A 22,257-nucleotide genomic window follows, 5' to 3' on the forward strand; every position below is an offset into this window, starting at 1 on the left:
TGGTGTTGCCCGGGAAATGGACATATTTGGGGAAATGGACACATTTGGGAAATGCCTTTGGAAGAGAGGGGCTTGCTTCTCAAGCAAAGTGCTTCCCCAGGAGCCCCCAGTGAGGTAGGTGCAGCTGTCTCCCTTTGGCTCCCTGCCCCCCTTTTGTCCTTGAGGCCCCTTGCACTTGGCTGAGGGGCGTGGGAAGGGAGAAGGCTGTGAGGAGGAGCTTTGGCATCTGCCTGGTCCTGCAGAGACCAAGCCAAGCACCAGCAGCAGGGTGTGTCCCGCCCCTTTCAGCACAGGACAGAGAGGGATCATCTCTGTCCAGCCAAGAGCCCCAAATGCCTCTCAGAGAGCTGTGAATTCAAAGGCTTTTATGCACACATTGATGCCATCTTCCCTATCTGCTGTGTTTGAACTCTTGGCAAGAGGCATTTGCCTCTTGCTTGCTGGACGCTGCTCTGCTCCAGGGCCGGCACCGAGCTGGGCTGTGCGGGCACCGTGGAGAGTCCTTCCCCGAGCACTTGGCGGGTCGTGGTGTGTCCAGGGCTGTGTTAGACACTCGGGGCAATGGATTTCTTCCAAGCGGGGGCACCTAGGGTGGGGAGGGGGTGGCCCTGGGGCACGTGGAAGCATGTCCCTTTGTGACACGGTGCAGCAGGGTGACCGTGGAACCGAAAGGGACAGCGTGTCTGAGCAGCCCTTTGTGACACACGCTGACATAGGGGCTGGCACGGTGCAGCCACGCCACAGTGCTCGGTGCACGCGACGGGACAGGAGGTGACAGAGCGGTGCTGTGAGGTGTCCCCACACAGCCAGCTCGTTGGTTGCTGACCCGGAGCATTTCCGAGGCGTTCCTCCTGTGGCTGGCCTCACGGCCAGACCTCGGGATTCGGTGACTCGGAGCTTTTCCGAGTCATCTCCCATCCCTGCGGCCGGTGCCCTCGTGGCCAGGCCGTGGGACTTGGTGACCTCCATCGTTCACCAGGAGTCTCCTGTCATTGTGACAGGAGACCTCGAGTGCAGGACTTGCTGTCCTGTAGCCTTCCTGAGGCTCCTCTGTTGCAGGTGCCCGCAAGGCACAACTGCAGCATTCGCTGACTCTGGCCTTGGCCGAGGCATTTGAAAGTGCCCTCAAGGTCAGACAGCGGGATGGCGGGCAGACTGCTCAGCCGGTTCAAGGGGCTTCGGGGCAAGAACAGCAAAGGCCCTGCAGCTGCCCCAGCGCAGCAGCCTGCACAGCCGGAGCAGTTGCAGCCGCTGCAGGACGGTGAGTGGCAGAGCCGGGCCGCAGGGCCGGTGCCTGCAGCCGGCCTGGGCCCCATCCCATCCCATCCCATCCCATCCCATCCCATCCCATCCCATCCCATCCCATCCCATCCCATCCCATCCCATCCCTGTTGACACGCCCATGGACAGGATGGGACAGGGGCTGGGGCTGCCTCCCCGTTGGCCATGCTCCGTGCCCTGGGCACCCGGGGGGCTGTACCTGCCTGGGGAGCGCAGGGCTGGGCTGTGTTCTCCGGCCTCTCCCGCAGCCCCTCAGCTCTGGCTGTGCTCGCTCTTTGGCAGATGCAGCCAGGGACCGGACTCAAGAGCAGGAGCCCACCCGTGGCCGCTTCCGGAGAGCAGCGCAGGTACCTGCGGCCATCCCCACCTGGACCGGGCCTGCTGGCACTGCTCAGCCGGGCCCCACGTTGGAGCAGACCATGGAACGTCCCTCTCTTCTTCCCGCCCTTCCCTTCTGTTGCAGACACTGCGGAGGTTCCTGCGCCTTCGGCGCACAAAGACCAGCGGCCCCGCGCCCGAGGGCACGGCCGAGCCCGGCCCCGCGCCCGAGGGCCTGGCCGAGCCCTGCCTCGAGCACGAAGGCCCGGCCGAGCCCGGCACCGCGCCCGAAGGCCCAGCCGAGCCCGGTCCCGCGACCGAGGGCACGGCTGAGCCCGGACCTGCGCCCGAGGGCCTGGCCGAGCCCTGCCTCGAGCACGAAGGCCCGGCCGAGCCCGGCACCGCGCCCGAAGGCCCGGCCGAGCCCGGTCCAGCGACCGAGGGCACGGCCGAGCCCGACCCCAGGCCCAGCGAGCTGCGGGCAGAGGCTGCTTCCAGCACTGCATCCTCTGACCTGGCTGCCAGCTCTGACTGGGAAACCGACGAGGGCTGGGAGGAGGCTGACATGGCCCCCACGGAGGGCATGGCCACCACCAACACCATCACCCAGGGCATCCCAGAGACTGAGGCCATGCCCACGCTCACTGTGAGTCCTGGACCCACTCTGGAGTTTTTCCAGAAGGGTTTTTATTCTCTGCAGCAGCCTGGGGCCAGGGCTGAAGGCCTCTCAGGATCACGTGGCCCCTCAAGCCATGTCTGCTGGGCCCCCTCAGCCCCATCACAGTGGGCTGGGAAGGCGAGCACTTCTTGGGGGAAGCTGGGCAAGTTGCTCCCTTGGACAGCACTCCAAGTCTTCCCCATGCCGCTTCCTCCAGGTGCAAGCCGTGCTGAGTGCCATCCTGCAGAGACTCACATCCCGTGAGTCTGTGGACGCCGGGCTGCAAATGGCCATTGTCAGCCTCACTGAAGAACACCCTGCCCACGTTGTGATGAGCCTCCTGCGCTGTGCCCCAACGTGTGACGGGTACGGGGCACAAGTGCCTCGAGAGCTCGGTGCTCACCGGCCCGTACGGCCCCTCGCCCTGTACAGCCTGTCCGGCGGGGTCTGCCAGACGGGCGGAGAGCACCGGCACCCTCGGGCCCCTCTGTTTCCTGAGCCTGCTGCCATGCTCCCTCCCGGCCCCACGCAGCTGCACGGGGCACGGTACTGACACACAGCTCTGCTCCCACAGAGCCACCACGCTGCTATGGAGAGCCATGGGCACCTCAGAGGTAGCCGTGGAGGAGGTGCTTCCAGCTCTGCTCTCTGTGATAGAGGAGCAGCCACCGTACGGCGGCTTCCTCTGCAGCGGGGACAACGAGGCCGTCCTTGCCCTGGCTGTGAGTTTCTGGAGCTGGCCTAGGCTGGCCCTCCAGGTCACCTTCTCAGAAGCTCTCCATGCTCTCCCCACCCTCCAGCTCCCTGCCTGGGCTGAAAGCTGGGCTAGGGCCAGCAGGCCGGGTGCTCCCCTGCCTCTAACCCCCGGCCCTGCCTCACGGACACCTCGGCACTGAGCGCTGCCTTGGGGCGCTTTGTCTCTTGCAGGCAACTCTGGTGCTGTGGAGGATTGCAAGCATGCCCGAGTGGCACTACGCAATCCTCCTTCATTCTCCACGCCTGTTGGTGGCTCTGCTCTTGCAAATTGTCACCACCACGGAGCAGAGGCCAGAGGACGTGGAGACCCAGCGCTTCTGGAGAGCGTGCCGGGAGGAACACGGCCTTCCCAGCGAGCCCAACAGGTGCCAGTCGCCCTGTCCTTCCCACGCCCTTGCGGCCAGGGCCAGTGCTCCCAGAGTGACCTGGCCTTGGCTTGGCACACAGGTTTGCAGTGCAGACCATGAAGGCTCTGCTCTCGCGACTGGGCTTTGGAAAGAACCTGCTGGCTCTGGAGCACAAGCAGCTCTGGGACACCCTGCTCTGTGCCGACACCCAGCACTATGCAGCGGGCCTGCTGGCAAGGTGAGATCCCCTACTCCCAGCCGCCACCGCCACCGTTTGTGCCCCGTGCCCGGAGTGCCCCACACAGTCCCGGGGGCTTGTAAGCGAGAGGGCCTCGTCACCGAGGGAGGGCCGAGCAGACTGCAAAGGGCCGGGAGAGGAGGATGCCCAGCAGCAGCTGCCTCCCAAGGGGCCCATGTCCCCTTGCGGAGTGCTGGGGAAAGATGGGACCTCTGTGAGTCACTCCTGGGAGAGGTCTGCCCGCCCGGCTCAGGGCCTTGGTGCCTTTTTCCCCTGCCAGGGAGATGCGCTGTGGCTTGAGCCCCTTGTGTCCCCACATGGCCTCGCACCTGCTCAGCCTGCTCATCGGGAAGCAGCCCCGCTGGCATCTGCCTGTCCTGGCGTTCTTTGTGGAGGTGAGCCTGATGGCCAGCGCTGCCTGGCTGAGCTGCCTCTCAGCTCTCTGGCCTCTGGTAGCTGCAGCCGCCTGGGAGGCTGCCCGCGCCCGCTGCTGCTGCTGCCTGGAGCCGGCCCGCTCCCCTGCCACTGCCCTGTGCCTTTCAGCTCCTGGAGTGTCTGGACCTGAGCAAACACGGTCCCAGTGCCCTGTTGGTGCTATCCCGGCACCTGCCGAGCCAGCACAGGGACAGGCTGCGCCTGGAGCTCAGAGGCCTCGTGGTGCTCAGCAAGGAGCCCTCGCTGGTGAGAAGGGGGCAGTGGCTGAAGCCGCGCTGGCAGCGTGGGGCTGGGGAAGGGAGACCTTTGGGCTTGGCTGGCTGCTTTGGCAGCAGAGGCAGCTGCTGCCAGCTCTCCCGACTCCCGCTTCAGCTGCCCGAGTGCCCCAAGCAGCTGTTGGTGCTGCGGCCAGTCACGGCTTCACAGCACAGCCTGGTCTTGCACACAGGCCGGAGGAATACGAGGCCTCTATCAACACCTGGTGGAGCTGCTGGCCCATCCAGATGCAGAGATGGTCGGGATGAGCCTCTCTGTGCTCACGCATGTGCTCCAGGACAAAGACCTCGAGATACCCAGCACCGCCGCCCTGAAGCTGGCTGAGTCCCTGCTGCCACACTTTGAGAAGGTAAGGCTCTGCGCCCCCAGCCAAGGGCACTGGACGCTGCCTGCCTGGAAACTTTGTGCCCTGTGCACTTTAGAGCCTTTGCCCCAGTGGGCCTGGAGTAGTTGATGCTTAGGACTTTTCCTTTCCTCCAGGACAACAGCCATGTGCAGCTGCTCTCCATTCAGCTCTTCGGCAAGGTGCTGGAGCTGGGAGTGGGAGAGAGGGAAAATCCCCTCACGACAGTTGTGAGCCAGAGCCTGCTCCCTCTGTTCTTGCGCTGGCACCACGAGGACGTGCAGGTGGCCGAGGTGAGGTTTGGTGTGATGCTGCCGCATCCCTGGCCGGGGGCTCGGCCGCCTCCTGCCCCGGCGCCTCGCGGGCTCCAGCCTCCCCTGGCCTTGGCACAGGGAGCCGGCTCCCGTGTGACTCACCTGGGCTCTGGTGCCACCTGCGGCTCTCTGCTGCTCTGCAGGCGTCTCGCGAAGCCCTGCGTTGTGCCGCCCGCTTCCTGAGGAGGAGGGATCTCCAGGAGCCGCTGAGGAAGAAGCGGCGGATGAAGTTCGCCGAGAGCCTGGTAAGGACAGCCCGGGAGCCCCAGCCGCAGGCTGGACTGGAGAAGCCCCCCCTGCCCCCGGTGCTCAGTGCGGGGGGCTGGCAGCTGCGCCCCTGCCCGCCGCCGCCGCCGCCGCCGGGCCCGCCAGCCTGCATCCCCCACGCTGCTCGCTGCCCTGGGCCGTGCGCGCCGGCTCGGCCGGTGCCGGGCACAGGGAGCGCCCGGCCGAGGGGCAGAGCCCGCTCCGAGCCTTCCCTGCCGCCTCTCCCCGCAGCTGCTGCAGGACGAGAGCCGAGCGGCCGAGCACCTGCGCTGGGCCCTGCCGCACCTGCGGAGCCCACAGAGGCCCCTACGAGAGGCGGCCGTCAGGTTCCTCGGTGAGCCAGCAGCCCGGCGCCCCTCCCCGCCTCCCGGCCCGGCCGCTGCCCCGGCAGCGGGAGCCGCGCCCGGGCCGCTGCAGCCCCGCCCGCCCTGGGCGCTGCCGCCGCCCTCCCGCAGCCGTGCCCTCGGCCGGCAGCGTGCGGCAGGGGCCCGGCACGAGCTCTGCCCGGCAGGAGGGCGTGCGGCCGCAGGGCTGGCAGCGCCCGTGTCGGGCAGCTGTGCCGCCCAGCGCCGCCACATGCTCTGTCTTAACAGGGGTGGCCGGAGTGCTCATGATGGGGCAGAAGGAGGAGCTCAAGGTCCTCAGTCAGGGTGAGTCAGGGCAGCCGCGTGGCAGCGAGTACCGCCCGGGGGAGGGGGGGCAGCAGCTGCAAATCCCGGCCCCGCAGCTACAATCCCTGACCGGGCTGCCGAGGGCTCTGCTCCCTGTGCGGACCGGGGGCGGCGGGGGCACAGCCCGGAGACCTTTCGGGGACACGTGGCGGATCCGTGGCCAGCACCTTCTGCCCGAAGCCCTTGTCTCCCGCTCCCTCCTGGCCATGGCGAGAGCCGGCCGGCATGGCCCTGGCAGGAGGCTTTCCTTGGATTCCCTCAATTTGGCTTCTGACCGTGGCTCTGTTCCTCTCTCTTCCAGCTCTTCAAGCCCTCAGGGAAGACGAGAGCCCATCCTCCATGAACACATGGATTCAGATGAAATTCGAAAGAAGATCTGCAGAACTTCGTTTGTCTCCTGGACCAGATGTACCTGTACCGGCCTCCTTCGATGATTTCCAGTTGGGACCGCCTGCAGCTCCAGGCACGGCTCTGGCTGCTCTCAGCTGAGCCTGTGCGAAGCTCCAGCAGCTCCTGCCATCTCTCTCCCTGTTGGCAGCTCCTTCCCTGCAGCCCTCAGGCCCTGCCCATGCCCTTTTTTACCTCCCAGCTCACCCCTTCGCTTTGCTTTCCCTTAATAAACTGTTTGTGTTTTTCACTTTACTCACGTCTCCGTGGAGTTGAAGCGGCGCAAAACCTGAGCCCGGGGACACGCAGGGCCCTGCTGCCGTTCTCCTCCCCGCTGTGTTCCGTGCACGGGCAGAGAGGAACAAGGGCAGCTCAGGCTGCAAAGGTCCCTGTCCCGCTGCTCCAGCTGCACAGCAGCATGGAGTTAAAGGACGTGCTGAGCACGCTGAAGGGGAAAAGGACCCTGGCTTTTAGAAGAGCCAACTCCAAACCCAGCCGTGAAGGATTCCAGTGCAGGCATCCACCGAGGGCAAAGGAGCCTGTAATGGCAGAAGTTTCCACCAAGAGCTTCCTGAAAGCACAGCGATGCTCCATCCCTACACAGGGACAGGAAGAGGGCAGGACAAGAGACCACCGTGGCCTAGCAGTGAGCTTTGGGTGTGCCGTAAAGCAAAAGAAGCAGCAGCGGCAGCGGAGTGGCTGGGACTCGGGAGCGCGACCGTCCCAGCGGCCGCAGCGCTGTCAGGCAGCTCCTAGATGCTGGGCACGCTTCCGGCAGCTCTGGTCTCCCCAGAAGTGGGGAATCAGACGAACAAAAGCAAAGGTCCTGCAGCTGCCCCAGTGCAGCAGCCTGCAGAGTCAGAGCAGTTGCAGCCGCTGTAGGTGGATGAGTTCCGGAGTTTGGCTGCACGTCCGATGCATGCAGCCAGCCTTGCCCCATCCCATCCCATCCTGGAAGTAGATGATATCTGAGATCCTTTCCAACCAGTTTTATGACACTGGTTTTAAACGTTCTGTTAACTGGCACCATGTAACATTCACCTCTGGCATTTAACGGAAGTCAGGAAATTAGTATTAGCATTTCTTTATTACCTACATTTAAAGTGTCTATAACAAAATACATCTTTTTCAGGTTGGAATTGTAGTTTTTAGAATGTTTTTATTTCAAAGGGAATCCTCAAAATCTCCTGGAATTTTGTGTATTTTTTTTCTGTGACTAAGTAAAACTGCAGGAAAAACAGGCTGAAATAGAGGATGAAAGTCACAGGAGCAGGACTTTCTGCTTGCAGTCCCTGAAGAACATACAGCTTTGGCTAGTTGGAAGCTTTTCTTCATTTACAGCAGGCTTAGAAATGGAGGCTCCTGCAAAAACTCTCAGTCCAAAGAATTCAAACTTCAACCATTTTACAAACGATGCTGAAGTCCCTCCTGCTTTGTTCTTTGTGGATTCCTAGAGAGGTTGTGTATGACCTACACACAACACAGAAGTGGGAAAGATTTTTGCAGGTAATCTATAATATATGGATGCATATTTTCCAGGTAGGTGACAATATGCAGAGACCTCTCTCTTTCCCTTCCATAGCATTCATTCTCTCTAATAGGTTAATAATCTATTCAGAACTGACTGCCACATCTTGATGGAAAATATTCTGGATTATTAGATAAAAATCTATCTTCTCATTAACTCTCAATTTAGTTCAGTTTAGTAGACAATATTATTTCCATCAAACAATAATGGAATATGATGATATTTGGGTTGGAGTTTGTTGGTTAAACTATGACAGGGTTTGTTTGTTTTTTTCCCTTCTTGTCTTTACACACAGATTGCGTGAAATTTATTTCTTTTTTTTCTCTTTCTCCTCAGAATTTCGGTAGGTGGAGATGATTGGTGAAAAAAATGATTGACCAATGGGTTTTTTTTTAGTATGTCACATTATTAAGACAATTGTAATAGATACCCAACTATAAAAGAATCAATAGCACATTCAAGTTGTAAGGAATAGAAAAGCTGGTCTCTAAGAGTTTCATTTTGGCATTTCAAAGGGTTTGAGTAGATGAAACCAGACTGAAAATATTGCGAGAGTACAAACCATCTGCAACAGTAAGCCAGTAGGAATCACTAGAAAATTGCTTTATTGACAGACCTCTTTAACAGCAGCTCAGACCTAGAAGAAAGTAATGTTTTTAAAATCTCTCTACACCTGATCAGAAAAAACCGCTTCTTTTGTAAAAGATGTCTTCTACCTCATAATCAGGAAAAAGTGACATAAGAGTTCAACAACATGATGATATCCAGATCATCAAATGAGACATGTAAGTAGCCAGGGCACATTTTTGGCAGAAATTAATTGGAAAATAACAGTAGTAAATGGTGCTTCTCTTTTCTTCCAAGAAAATGAAACATAATTCTCCTCAAAATTATATTTATGAAAAACTTGTCTCATTCAACACACTCAGCACTTTCTGAACTGCCTGCAGCCACACTATGTCATGGTAATTTCTCCCATATGCTTGTTTTGGAAAACTTAGTGAGTCTCCCCTCTATAATATTTTTATTTTTCTAATTCGTGTACAACTTTAGAATTTCTTTAAAATTGTGTTTTAACCTTGATGTCCTTGTATCATAAACATTGAACCTCTTTTTGCTCACAGAGCAAGGGTTGGACATCTGTAAAAAAGTCTAATTTTATAGTTTTGGCATATGGCTCACAGTGCTGAGCTAGCAAAGGCTGTCTGCTATCCTTTAGAGCCAGGTACAATTCCTATCAACATCCTTAAAATAACTGTCTCACTGGCTGTATGGGCTTGGGAATAGATCCTTCAGAAAGGAAGAGAAGGATCAGCATTATGTGATGTCAATTGTTAAGATCAAAATATCAGGCAACAGAGTTTCATAAGCAGGCAGAGGACTCTTTCTGTTACCAAATGGCCCTGGACATGTGGAAACTCAGTAATTTCCTGACCTTACTGATGACAGGGACTGACTTCACTGTGACAGGCAATCACATTTGTGATCACTTCTCACATCCTTCCGTATGTAAAGGCCAACTAAAAACAGATTTACATTACAAAATCATCAATAATAATAAATCATTACCAGCCCAACAAACAAATAAAAACAAACCCCCAACCAAAAACCCAAAAAAAGAGTGTGTCTCTTGCCTCTGGTTTTATGTGGCAGGGTAAATGCAGACACAATAGTAAAGAAAAGGAGTCTTTAGGTTCTTATGTGAAGGAGAGGCTGTCAGAAGCTCCATGGCATGTTTTCCTATCAGTTGGCATCTGTGCTCTTTGTGAGGTAGGTCAGATTAAATGACCTTCTGCAGTCCAAAGTTGCAGTAGTTTTTGCCTGAAAAGTTAGGTGATATTTTCAATTGGCTAAGAAAATAAACTAACCTACCTGATTCAGAAGGACTGCCTTTGTTAAGGAAAAAAGAGATGCTGGAGAGTTAAAATATACAATGTTACCCCAGGATATCACACAGTGGGTTGCACAGTAAAATTGCACTTGAAAATAAAACAAAATAAAGTAAAAGTAAAACAAAATATAATTAATAACAAAACAAAACCAAAACATTATTTGGGGCATTAATGTATAAATATATTACAAGTTTTTCTGTAACCTGGCATGCACAGTCTCCTGAGGGACCACCTAGTTCATTTCTACAATGTTAACAGTGGACAAAAGTGAATATGATAAACTAGAATAAAACACTGAACTCCTATGAGCTGAGCAAAGCTGTGTGGGTGATGGTTGCAGCAGGAGTCCCCAGGATGCCAGGAAAGCTGTAAAGTCAGGAGCTTGGAAGGCAACTGTCATTTCCCCGTGGTGTTTAAAACTACTGATTAATGGAGAGTGATGTTAGTGTTCTTCAGCTAACCTTTTTCAAGGGAAAATAAAGTCACTTTCAAACACTATTCTCTATTCAGCTCATTGTTTGTGAATTCTTCAGGCCTGGGGATCTCCATTAGCAATTCTGTTTATACACTTTGGTTTATTAAATATATACACCAAGGGAAATCATTTCCTTTTATTTGCAAACTAGACTCAAGGCACTGTAGAAGGATGTCTTGTTCTAAACTCAGTATGTAAAAATGAGGGGTTTTTTATTTTAAGAGCAAGAAAGTCCCATAATTTTCAGATGATGTGTTCATAACCTCCACTTCTGAGGTATCTTTTTTCAAAATACAATAAACTCAGTATCCCTTTGGAACCCATTATGGGAGGTGTTTCCATACAGCAAAAAGTTACCTTAAACATCCTAAATTTAATGAGGTCTTTGTACAAGCATCTGTATCACTGGAGTCACCATAGCCAATGTGTGCTAAATTACACTGAATAAGGATGGGGACACTGCTGTCAGTAGTCCTAGCAGATTTTAACACAGAATTTAGTTGTGTATGGCTGATGCATCCATTCTGTTTTCCTGCAATCTGTTCCCCATATTTGATTAACCTTTTTAGTTGGAAGTCTCTGCCCAAGTGAAACATTTAGTTCTATGGAATGAAAGTAATACAGATATGCAAAGTGTCAGGCAACAAGCAAGGTGTTCTGCCAAACTGTTCTGCAGTTTGAGCTGGCAAAATTTATTTGTTTGTAACTAGAATTTGACAGGAAAATGTGTAATTACTGAAGAAAATATGTTTCCCAGTGGCTAGAAAAATTATCCATACCATCAACATTTGGAAAATGTTGATGTAGTATTTCATCACAAATGCTGCTTAGACACTCAAATTTCCTCTTCCTTTGTGTTCATCAGACCTCTCAATCAGAGTACTTTTCTCATGAAACATTGTAAGTGGAGCTCTGATGAGGTATTTTGATCGCTCACCAAGGATGGAGCCCACTGTATAACTGAGGAAAAGCAGTGAGAAAGAGCCATGAAGTGCTATATCTTAAAGTATAGTTCTAGTTTTAAATGGCAATTTTTTGAAAAAAATATGTCTATTTCCTCTGGGAAATGGATTCTCTCTGTGTGGATGCCTGTGCCACACATATCAGATCTAGGGGCATTAAAAACCATCTTGTAGTGAGGATGCATGGGATTAAGTGTGCAGTCCCTCTTGAGAGATTTGCTGATAGGTGCCAGTACCATTTGCTTCACAAACCTAACAAATAAAAATAAAATCAAGCTACTAGTGTTCCTCAACATCTCTATTATTAGCTGCTAAAAGATACAGACATCCTTTTATTAAAAAGCATGACTGGGTGGGGTTATAAGAGTTATTTGAAGAGCACTTGGAATATGTGTTGCACTGAGCATGTACACCTGTACTGTATCTTTTAGTTTCTTAGGTTCTTTGTTATCACCTTGCAGATGTGTTTTCCTTCCACAGTAACCATCATTATTTCACAGTGTGGTGAACAAATCCCAAGTTCTTTAAAGTGCATCCTTGAACCTTCTCTGCTCCTCTTGCCACTTGTGTCTCTCTAATTGCCCTGTGTGCAAACCACCAGGATGTGCTGCTAAAAGGCAAATCTTGTCTCACTTCAGCACATGCAGAAAATCCAAGTTTAGCAGAACAGCAGTGATGTTTCAGCACAGCAGAGATGAGGATTTCTTTCTCATTTCCTAAAGGGAATCACTCAGTATGCAGGAATTTAGTGTCACTGCTCAGGAGCACCAGTATTTTTTTGGGAGACTATCACCCACTCAGTGCTTCTATAGGATGCTGCTACCCAGTGTATCTGTGTAATGAGTCCTTGCTACTTACCAATATAATAGGTACCTGAAGAGGTGTCTCAGCAAATATCCCCACCAAAAACTTTGACAAATGTTTCCAATTCCAAAATTTTGTATTGGACTAGGAATGGATTTAAGCTATAAAAACATTTAAATTACATTAATTCTACTGGGTTTTGAGTTCTGTACTCCAAGGACAGCAACTATGCCCATTTGTGAATTTTCTGACCATGTGGAATTTCATCAGAGAATGTGATCTCAAAAAATTATCTTTTTGTGGCATCAGTTTTCACAACCCTTCTTTTAGGACAGCTTGTTCTCCTCCACAATACATTGACAGGGGGCACCCCAAAACAGAATAATAGAATCATCTTGATTGGAAAAGCCCCTTAAAATCAGAGTCCAGCCAAAAAAACCCTTAAATCAGAGTCCAGCCATTAACCTGATACTACCAGGACCACCACTAAACCATGCACCTAAGCACCACCTTGAAACCTAGGGGCCAGGCACCTCCAAAATGTGGGGAGCATGTGGTCACTGCCTGTTTGCCTGATTTAGAGACTGGACTTGAGCATCCCTCTCTCATGGCCCAGTATCCAGCAGCACTTTGGCTGCACAGAGGGGATCTTTCAAATCCCCCACATCTGAGCTGCTGGGCCACAGAGAGGGAGGTGCTGTGGACATTTCTGAGGACATGAGAGGCAAATATCCTTATCTCTGGTCTGCAACAATTATATAATCTTACAGGCATTTTACTTTGTATAAACAATTAAAATAACCACTGGATCCGGACCTTTATTTCAGCTCTCCTAGACTGTCTTCACCTTCAGGCTCTTCGGGAGCATTGTGAAATATTTCTGGTTACTACTTCTTTTGGAGAAATAACCTCATCCCAATTCAGGACTGTTGGGGGGGAGGGTGCATGTTTGTTGTTTGTTTTGTTGGGGAATTTTGTTATTTCGGTTTCTTATGTTTTATGGAACAGTAATTTCCTGCTTGGGTCCTGTCAAATCTTACTGAGATGACTTCCAGAAGGATTAATCAAAGCCTGGCCTGAGAATTTAGCCTTTTGTCAGAAATAAATCACTATTTTGATATTTGAAAAAGAGAAAAATATTGCTGAGGAGAACTGTTCCCTTTTTTAATATCTATTTATGTCTGGGCAATTTTTTTTTTTATTACATAAATCATATGTAATGTTCTTCCTTGCATGCAAGCAATGAGAAAATATCCCCAGGCAAGTTGTTTTCCAAAATAATCAGCTCAGGCATTCCCCATCCGGAAAAATATTGTTATGGTACTGTGGCTTAAAACCAAGTGAGTGATGGAATATGACTGATGTGAGCCAGTGTACCAGAAAATGTTTTTGTTTCAAACATTATACCTGGTCTTGAATTCAGTCCCAGCTTTAGTATTTTAGTTACTCAAGGGCAGACATCAAACACCTGCTCTGTCCACTCTCCTTCACTGCCAACACCATTAATTTTCCAAATGAGTCAGCACATCTCTATTTATTCTTTAATTGATTTGCAATACTGAGTTCTAATTGAGACTGTAAAATTAAAGTTACAGATTTGATTGTCTGCTCAGAGTTCAGAACACTTCCTTGATCAGAGCTGAGTCTTACAAATTGTATAAACAAATGCAAAATAACAAAGAAAAATTCAAATTCACAGTTCTGCAAAATGAGCCAACTCATGTGCTTACTTCTTATTTGGGCTGTAACGCAGGCAAGTGCAAAATATTTCTGGAAGAATAAAACAAAGTCAAGCTGAAAATAAAACCTTTCCAATTTTATTTTTGAGGTGGCAAATCAGCCCCAAGAGTGCAGCAGATTAAATACAGCCACAGGACAACCCATTACTAATTTGCTTAAATCAAATTAGAATTGATTTCCAGATTCCATTTACAGAAATATGAGGATATAATTTGGTGGAAATGTTATGGAAATATGTATTCTGCAAGAAGCAAAGAGCATGGAGCATTAGCATTCCATGGCCCTTGTTCTGGTATAAAGAGTTGTTTCAAAGTCCCTCTCCCCCTTGGGGACAAAAGTAACTAAATGTACAGTTTTGTCTCCATTCAAGCCAATTGTATAATTGTAGAAGCAATTCAAATATTAAGAAAATAAGGTAAAAATAAAATTTACCATCCATTTTTTAAGGCAATATGTAACACCACCTGCTCTGGCACACCATTTTTGTCATGTCAGGGCCTGTATTAAGACTTGAAGGAATGAAGGCTCAGTTTTCTAAAATAATGTCGACTGAAAAACAAAAATTTCTTTTCGTGCTCTGTTCCAGGTTTGAATCTCCTCAGATAAGGACAAAGAATTTCTCCTTTTTAATGAAATTGTTTCGTTCTTCTTTTCCATGACTCATTCTAGTTCTAATTTTTTTCTGTGCTCCATGACTCAGACCATCCAGGCCTCCCAGTCTTCAATGCTATTTTTTCCTCTGTCCCTATGTATCCTTTCTTCTCTGTGAGACTTTTTGCACATATTTTTCCTGTTAACTACTTTCCACAGCATGAACAAGACTCAGCCGTGGGCCGCTAACGAGGACCTGTTGATGGTGAAAGAGATCTTCCTTCTGGCTTCGTATCATTTGTGAAGCACATTCAAAAGTACAGAGACAAGAATCACCCTGTAGAATTTTAGACAGAGCTGCAGCACTGTATTCAAAGGTAGCATGCATGAAGGGTCTCAGAATCATAGAATGGTTTGGGTTGAAAGAGACCTTAATATGGAATATTAATCCAAATATTTCCTGGTGGGACGTGCCTGGTCTCATCTGACCCTCGCTGCTGGACCAAAGGCAGCAGCTGTGGTGTTTCACCTCAGAGATACCTGTGGCTGGCTGGATGCTGCAGCTGGGCACTCGGAACAAGTCCAGGCAAAGTAGGAACTCAATTTACCTCTGGTGGAAAAGTTTCAGGCAACGGTGAAGAGAAAAGGAGAGGATTCTATCGTGGAGTTGTAATCCAGAGTTTTATTCCAGGATGACAGACCTCTGGATGTTGTAACAGCTCCCAGCAGAATCCAGACCGCATGGTCTCGTCTCCTTTTAAGCCCCGGGGACGGGGAGGGGAAGGGACAGGTGAGGGCCAACCAGGTGGGAGGAGGGGAAGGCTCAAGGGATAAAGACACTTGGACAGGCCAATGAGCCCAGACCTGAGGGGCATCTTTTGAACTTCTGCCAACCACACGATGACCCTGCTGGAATGTTAAGATTGATGGACAGCTCTTAGCAGGAGGGCAAAGGGGAAAGGAGAGGTTGGCACACCTGAGGGGTTGGGATAGGTGAAACAGGAAATGGCATCACACTGCAACACCTTAATGATCTGGTCTTTAAGGACTCTCAGTGGTGGGACATCTTCCACTAGACCACCATTGCTCAAAGCCCCATCCAGCCTAGCCTTGAACACTCCCACAGATGGGGCATCCACACCTTCTCTGGGCAACCAATGTCTCACCACCCCCACAGGTAAGAATTTCTTCCTAATATCTAATCTAATCCTACCCTCCTTAAGCTTAAGACCATTTCTCCTTGTCCTATGACTATATGTCCTTGCAAAAAGTCCCTTTCCAGACTTCTTGAAGGTCCCTTTCAGGTAATGGAAGGCTGCTCTAAGGTCTCCCTGAAGCCTTCTCTTCTCCAGGCTGAACAGCCCCAACTCCCTCTGCCTGTCCATATTGGAGAGGTGTTTCAATCCTTTGAACATCTTTGTGGCCCCTGTCTGGACTCGTTCCAACAGGTCTGCATCTTCCCTATGTTGTAGGCCCCAGAGCTGGATGCTGTGCTCCACATGAGGTCTCACAAGAGCAGAGAAGATGGACAGAATTGCCTCCTTGCCCACACTTCTTTTGATGCCTCCCAGCTGGCTTTCTATGCTGTGAGTGTGCATTGCTGAAATGTCAATTCAACACCCCCAAGTCCTTCTAGGCAGAGCTACATCCATTCTCCACACATTTGTGCTTGGGATTGCCCCAAACCAGGTACAGGACCTTGCACCTGGCCCTGTTGAACGTCCTGAGGTTCTCACAGACCCTCCTTTCAAGGTCCCTCTGGCTGCTGTCCTTCCCTCCAGCATGACAACCACACCACACAGCTTGCTGTTGTAGTCAGTCTTGCTGAAGGGGCACTCAGCCCCACTGTCCATGACACCACCAAGACACTCAACAGCACCAGTCTCAATACCCCCCGAGGATCCTAAAGGACATTTTCTTGTAACAAATATATTACGTGTACTTATATATCTGTGATACTTCTAGCTTCAAATTCAAAAGACAGTCCAATGGTTTCATTTTACAAAAACTGATAGTATTTTTAAAAATTGTACTACATTTTGTCAGTTGAGTCAACACAATTTTCTGATGCAGAATGCATGAGAGACAGTACTGTAAAGGCTACAAAAGAGCTCACTTCCAGCTACACCCAAGTGTGAGTTACCCTTACAGTATGTGAAGTGGGAGCATGGGGTTGTGCCTCGCGTGGTGGAGCAGGCACGCTCTGCAGCCCTTGGAGAGCCCACTCTGGAGCAGAAGGAAAGTTCATCAGCAGAAGGGAGTAGCATCAGAGAGGAACAGCCATGTCATGATAGACCACCAACCAGTGCTGCTCCTCACCTCACTGAAAGGGCTGAATGGGACCTGCAGGGACAGAGGGGGGAAAGGAGAGGGGTTTGGAGCGAAGGAGTGGAATCGACCTTGGGAAAGGTGAAACGATATTGATTTCATGTCGGTCTTTTTTATTATCTCACTGCTCAAATTAGTAATCAAATACTTATATTAACTGGCAATTAACTTTCCCCAAATCAGGTCTTTAACCTGTTATGCTAATTGGTCTTTGTCTTGCTTCTTGGTTTTTTTTACTGTTTTCTCCCCTCTTTACCATCTCCTCCCCAGTAAGTGGGGCAGAGTAAATGAGTGACTGCGTGGGGGTTTGGTTTCTACCCAGGGCCAACCCAGCACAGCAGTGTATTCAGGTCATGCAAAATTAAAGCATGTTGTTGAATGGCTGAGTGATAAAAATGAAAGATGAAATTTAGTGTTAGCAGTATTAATTAATGATCACAGAAAAGAGACCAAAAAAAAAGGCCCTAATGTTGGACTTGTTCACTCCTGCTGCTCAGTATTAAATCTGAAGGAATAACTAACAAACACAAAATTTTCATGGTATATTCTGGTTAGTTACAACTGACTCTATTGCAAAGAAAGTTGAGCCCTATCAACAACTTGACTCTCCCAAAGTGTGACCACATTTTAGAATACAAATACATTTAAAGGGTGGAAGTTCCAAAATTAAATTCAATTCAGGATTTCTACAGGCAAGTTAGTCCTAAACAAGGACAGCATTAGCCATATTTCTGATACAACTATGCCCTTTTACTAGTGTCCTACAAGGCCTGTTTTCTATCTGAGCCAGACTATGTGGTGAAATTGTGTCTCCTGAAATGCATCAGCAGTGATGTGGTTTTTATGATTCACAATGCAAAGCTTGGGCAGAGTAAAAACACAGCGCATAATGCAGAATATAGTGCTTCAGGGAGTGTGGCTGATAAGGGAGAAAAGGACACAAACTATAACTAAATCAGCAATGAACTAAAGAAAATTGCCTATGAATATTTTCTTAACCTAATTTGAATTTAAATTTTTTATTTTGTTTCTGTGAAAAACTTCATTTTGCTTCAGATTTGGCTACACCCAGCATACACTTTCTTATTAAAATACTGAATTAATTTAAATAAGTATTGCATTTATTACATTTTCAACTCATTATTAAATATTAGAAAGATTTTTCAGATAGAGAATTCATTTTTCCATTAATTGTTTACTGTCAATAAAGTATCACTAGAAAACTTCTGACTGTTTCTCATAATTTGGTGAGCTAATGAAGGCAGTTTATTATTCTGAGAATTTACAGACTAAATGACCCTGTCTTTTTCAAGGTAAACCATTATTATCTCCAGCTGTGTACATCTACCTCTATACTGAGAATTGTGCCTCCTTTCCCACCCTACATCCCTGTCTACTTGTGTTACTACCACCTTACCAGTTCCACACAAAATTATTTAGGTAAAGGATAGATGGAGAAAGCAGTCATCCAAACTGGGAGAGGGAAATATTCACTTGGAAGGAGAAAATAGAAAAGACCAGCATCTATGGAGTAGTTCATCAAATTAGATGTGTTAATTCATCTGACTGTGCTCCAAACCTCAAGAAGTGCTGTATGTTTTTTCAAAGATCAGACATAAAGTATTGAATCAGGCAGGTATATTTAGATGTTATGGTCCAGATTCCAGACTGCTAATTAGAGGCACTCAAAAATAAACCCCCAGAGCTGTACATTCACTCAGTTTCGAGATTGCTATTCCAAAACAAATTATAATTTGTTCCTTGCTGTATTTGCTATTGTAAGTGTCTCACTTTAGTGAGAAAGTTTTCAGTAGGGAAAAAAAAATCATCCAAATCCCACAAGAAAGGAATTTCAAGCAAAGAAATATTTCTCTGTGAGAGAAAAATGTATTGAGGTTAGGCTCAGTGAATTAATGTAGTATCAGAGTGACAGGTGTTTAGGAAATACTTAAAGACAGCAGAAGTAAATGACAGCTGTGAATGTAGCAGAGAGCAGACTCTGAGCCTGTTCACATTTTCCAGAATTAAAGGTGCAATTTATCTCCAAAGCACACCAGAAAGTGCCAAGGGGGAGGGTCACCATAGCCTAGTATTGTCACAATATGTCTGATTACACAGCTCCTCTCCTGGGAATGAGACCCGTGACTTTGAGCCCACCCAGGATTTGGTAACACCAGTAACTTCAGTGTTGAAAGGGGAACTGAGCCAGCCCTGTGCCAGCCTTCTATCATCATGCTCCTAAAAAAGGAAATTTATTCCCTGCACAGTTTGTGTGCCAGGGCAAGGGATGGCACAGGACATGGCCATGGACCATGGAGACCTTTCCTTGGACTCCAGGGAAGCTCCCACACTGAACACAAGAAGGCACATGTCCCACAGCAGGGACATAAAAGTAGGATCCAAGAAAGGTAGCAGAGATGAACCCTCCCTTTGGGAAATCTATATTTACTGGCAAATATATGCCCCTTCTCAACATGTATTTGACCATAACCAGGCAGATTTTGTGGTGAACCGAAATGTAGGGCATTATTCATTTATTACAAATGAGCACTCTCCAACTATTATAAAAACTCTTACATTGGTTTCCTAGTTGAATCCTTGGAAGCTCTGTCTTGCACAGGAACTGAGGAACAAGCAAAGAAGCTTCTTTACTTCTTTACTTTTTTATCCAATTCAAATATTTTGTTTAGAATGCATCTTTTTTTGTGAAGGGGAATGAAGGCTGTCAGGTGGGTTTTAAATGTGGTTACTAGAAACACAAATGTAAATGAAATTTTTAAGAAAATCTACCTTCCACCAATAATGAAGCCATCAAAAAGTGTAACACTGCACACGGAAATAGGTCTCATTATGCAAATATATTGCAGAGAATCTTAATAGATGTGAGCCCCTCTGTCTCAGTCTCTGTAATTATAATGTACTGTATATAATTAAAATTAATGTAATTAAAACAGTCTCAGCACCAAGTTCAATTATGTCACTCAAATGTTGCCTCTAGACACATCAGAATTGGCACATCAGTATTATGGAGAAGATAATCTTATATTCTTTTCGATTAACAAACAGCTGGGACCAAAAGAGGGTTAAAGGGTAAAAAAAGCAATATTAAAACTCTTTCCTTAAAACAAAACAAAACAAAAAAAGTGCTTTATCTCTTAAGAGAAACTTGCAACATCCCAAACATCTCTGTTTTAATGAATATATGCAATAACTAGCAAATTAGACTTCCGATAAGGCAAACCCCAACAGTTTAATCCTCTAATATAATTCTGTATCCCTAATAAAGGATAATAGCCCTGTGAATAGGAAAGCTAGCAAAACCTACACCTCTGTGATCCATTGGTGGATGAACCTCAGTGTCATCAGCTTTACACCACTGCCATTCTCAGATCTCCCCACATCTCATGTCTGTCTCACGCCTGGCTGGGCAAAAAGCCCACATAGCCCAGGAGTGTAGGGGCCCTGCCAGCCGCCTCCCCGTCTCCTGCAGCATCACCCAGCATAAACCACAGGTGGTAAGGACACACACAGGTACACTGACCATGGCAATGGCAATGCTAAATAGGTAAATAATATGCTTTTAATAATGCTTTTAATAAATAAAAATAAATAATAAAATAATAATGCTTTTAATAAAAATCTTGATGATATCTTCACATAATTCTTGTAGTAGTTACTCTATATCAGCCTTGATAATGTCGTCTCTGACACTGTGTAAAAAGTTTCTGGGATGGGAATGTGGTGCTAGAAGAATACCCAAGGTTTTCCAGAAATGATGCTGATCTTGAAGGTCCCAGTACAAGTCCTGAACCTGAAACTGTCTTTCAAACAAGATGAAAGTTACATACTAAACTCTCAGGAATCATGAAAGACTGTATCCTATTAGCTCCTTGATCTCTGTCAGTTTACACAGAGCCTATCCTTATGTTACAGTGATAACCTTTAAAATTTCTACTGTCCCTTACACATTCAAACCATTTTGCAGCTCTTTCCTTGGCAAGTAAGGGGCAATAATTTCGCTTTTTGTCCACCTTTGAGGCTTCTGTGCAATACCTTCTATCTACAAGAAAAATGAATTCATTCTGGAGTGTGAAATGGAACAATTTCACGGGAGAACTCATTGTTTCACAGGTATTTTGCCTCATGTTCTATATCTGAAAAGTACCTTAAATGTCTAATATAGCCTAGCAATAATAAAGGCTCTGGCTTTCAAAGAGCAGTAGAAATTGAACATATGGAGTGTCTAGTCTTCTCTTTCTTAAAAATACATATGCATTTCCATGTTTTGGGGTTTTACTGTTGTTGTGAGGTACTTTCTTTTCCTTAAGGAAGCAGGAAGCAGGGAGAAAAATAAAAGTAGGCCACTCTAGGCTACAGCATATTTATACAGCTAAGTTGGTTTTGAATGACTAAACCTAAAGAATTTCACCACATAAATTCCAGAAATGGAGTCAGGCAATGACTACATTAACAGTTATTTTTCAGAAAAGGATCAGTGAGGTACCAGATGGCACGGACTTATCTCTACAGAGTTGTGGGGTGGGAGCTGAGGAACCATCAAGCAGCATAACCTCAGTCCAGGAATGGCAGCCAAACCAGCTGAAAGATTCATGAAGAGGACAATGACAAAGAGGAATGCAGATGGGTTTGTCAGAGATAAAACATGTCAAATCAGTTTTCCCAATAACCTGGTAAGATTTCCCAGGAATGTATTTAAGTAGCCAGTCTCCTCTCTTTCCCAAGATTAGTAATATTTTGGCACTTTCTCCCTTGACATTCCTACAAACAGGCCAGGGAAGCCTGGGCTGGACAAAAACATTACAGAAAAACTATTATAGATTGCAAAACTCTGAAAATAGTTAGCCAGAGATTGAATGTCATCAGTTTGTGATCAAAACGGAAAAATATTTTGTAGTTTTGCAGGGTTCCTTCTTTGGCCTTAATTAATATATTTGTGTTAATTCTTACATATATTGAAGACCTGAAGGGTAAAAGAGAGATTATTCTCACCAATTCAGTACATGATATCACTCCAGAACACACCACTACTATGATAGAGAGCAGCATTAAAATTCAATAGCATCCTGATATATAGGGAAACAGGTTGAAAAAAGTAATACAGTCAAGCAGGAAGGGTACACACATAGAGACAAGAATAATAAATTGCATGACCCAGGATCAGGAATGATTGCCTAGACAGCAGTTCTACAGAAAAGATATGCACTTTATAATGGATTGCAAGGGAAGCGTGAGTCAACATTGTCACTCATTGCAAAAAGACAAGCATCTATACCTGAACAGGCCCACAAAGGTACAGCCTGTCAAACACCAAATTTGCTTGCTGTAAAGCACATGTTAGTGCATTTGTGAGCTGTACTTTTAGCCTCTATGAATTCCTATTAAAAAAAAGATAGTTTTTGCCTTTTGAATCACAGCACATAAAATAAAAGTAGTACAATACATGCAAAACATGTTTTCTGGCTCACGCAGCATTAATGTATTTATTCACAAAATATCATTTAAAAATACTAAGGATGATGTGTTGAAAATTGTAAAATATTCCCCTGTTGACTTCCATTGATGATTAAATTTACATAGGTGGATATTTTAAGAATTCATTTTCTTGATATGATTTATACAGAATTC

The 22,257-nt window shown here is 47.7% G+C and overlaps 1 protein-coding gene across 1 annotated transcript; it reads left to right on the top strand.

Annotated features, from left to right (window-relative positions):
• Positions 1–2,856: 2,856 nt before the first annotated feature.
• LOC143693875 (uncharacterized) lies at positions 2,857–14,925 on the top strand. Its single transcript, XM_077176635.1, has 9 exons — positions 2,857–2,979; positions 3,185–3,378; positions 3,879–3,993; positions 4,482–4,658; positions 4,823–4,829; positions 4,928–5,211; positions 5,465–5,567; positions 5,827–5,883; positions 6,206–14,925. Exons 1-9 carry the CDS (start codon positions 2,857–2,859, stop codon positions 6,391–6,393), a joined length of 1,248 nt encoding a protein of 415 aa, XP_077032750.1. The 3' UTR covers positions 6,394–14,925.
• The last annotated feature ends 7,332 nt before the right edge of the window (positions 14,926–22,257 follow it).

Source organism: Agelaius phoeniceus, chromosome 4, assembly GCF_051311805.1.
Source record: "Agelaius phoeniceus isolate bAgePho1 chromosome 4, bAgePho1.hap1, whole genome shotgun sequence".
NCBI lineage: Eukaryota > Metazoa > Chordata > Aves > Passeriformes > Icteridae > Agelaius > Agelaius phoeniceus.

Coding starts and splice junctions, on each gene's coding strand:
- LOC143693875 (XM_077176635.1), top strand. CDS start 2,857: ATGGGCACCTCAGAGGTAGCCGTGGAGGAGGTGCTTCCAGCTCTGCTC. Junction 3,379..3,878: donor CTTCCCAGCGAGCCCAACAG/GTGCCAGTCGCC, acceptor TTCCCCTGCCAG/GGAGATGCGCTGTGGCTTGA. Junction 5,212..5,464: donor TGAAGTTCGCCGAGAGCCTG/GTAAGGACAGCC, acceptor CTCTCCCCGCAG/CTGCTGCAGGACGAGAGCCG.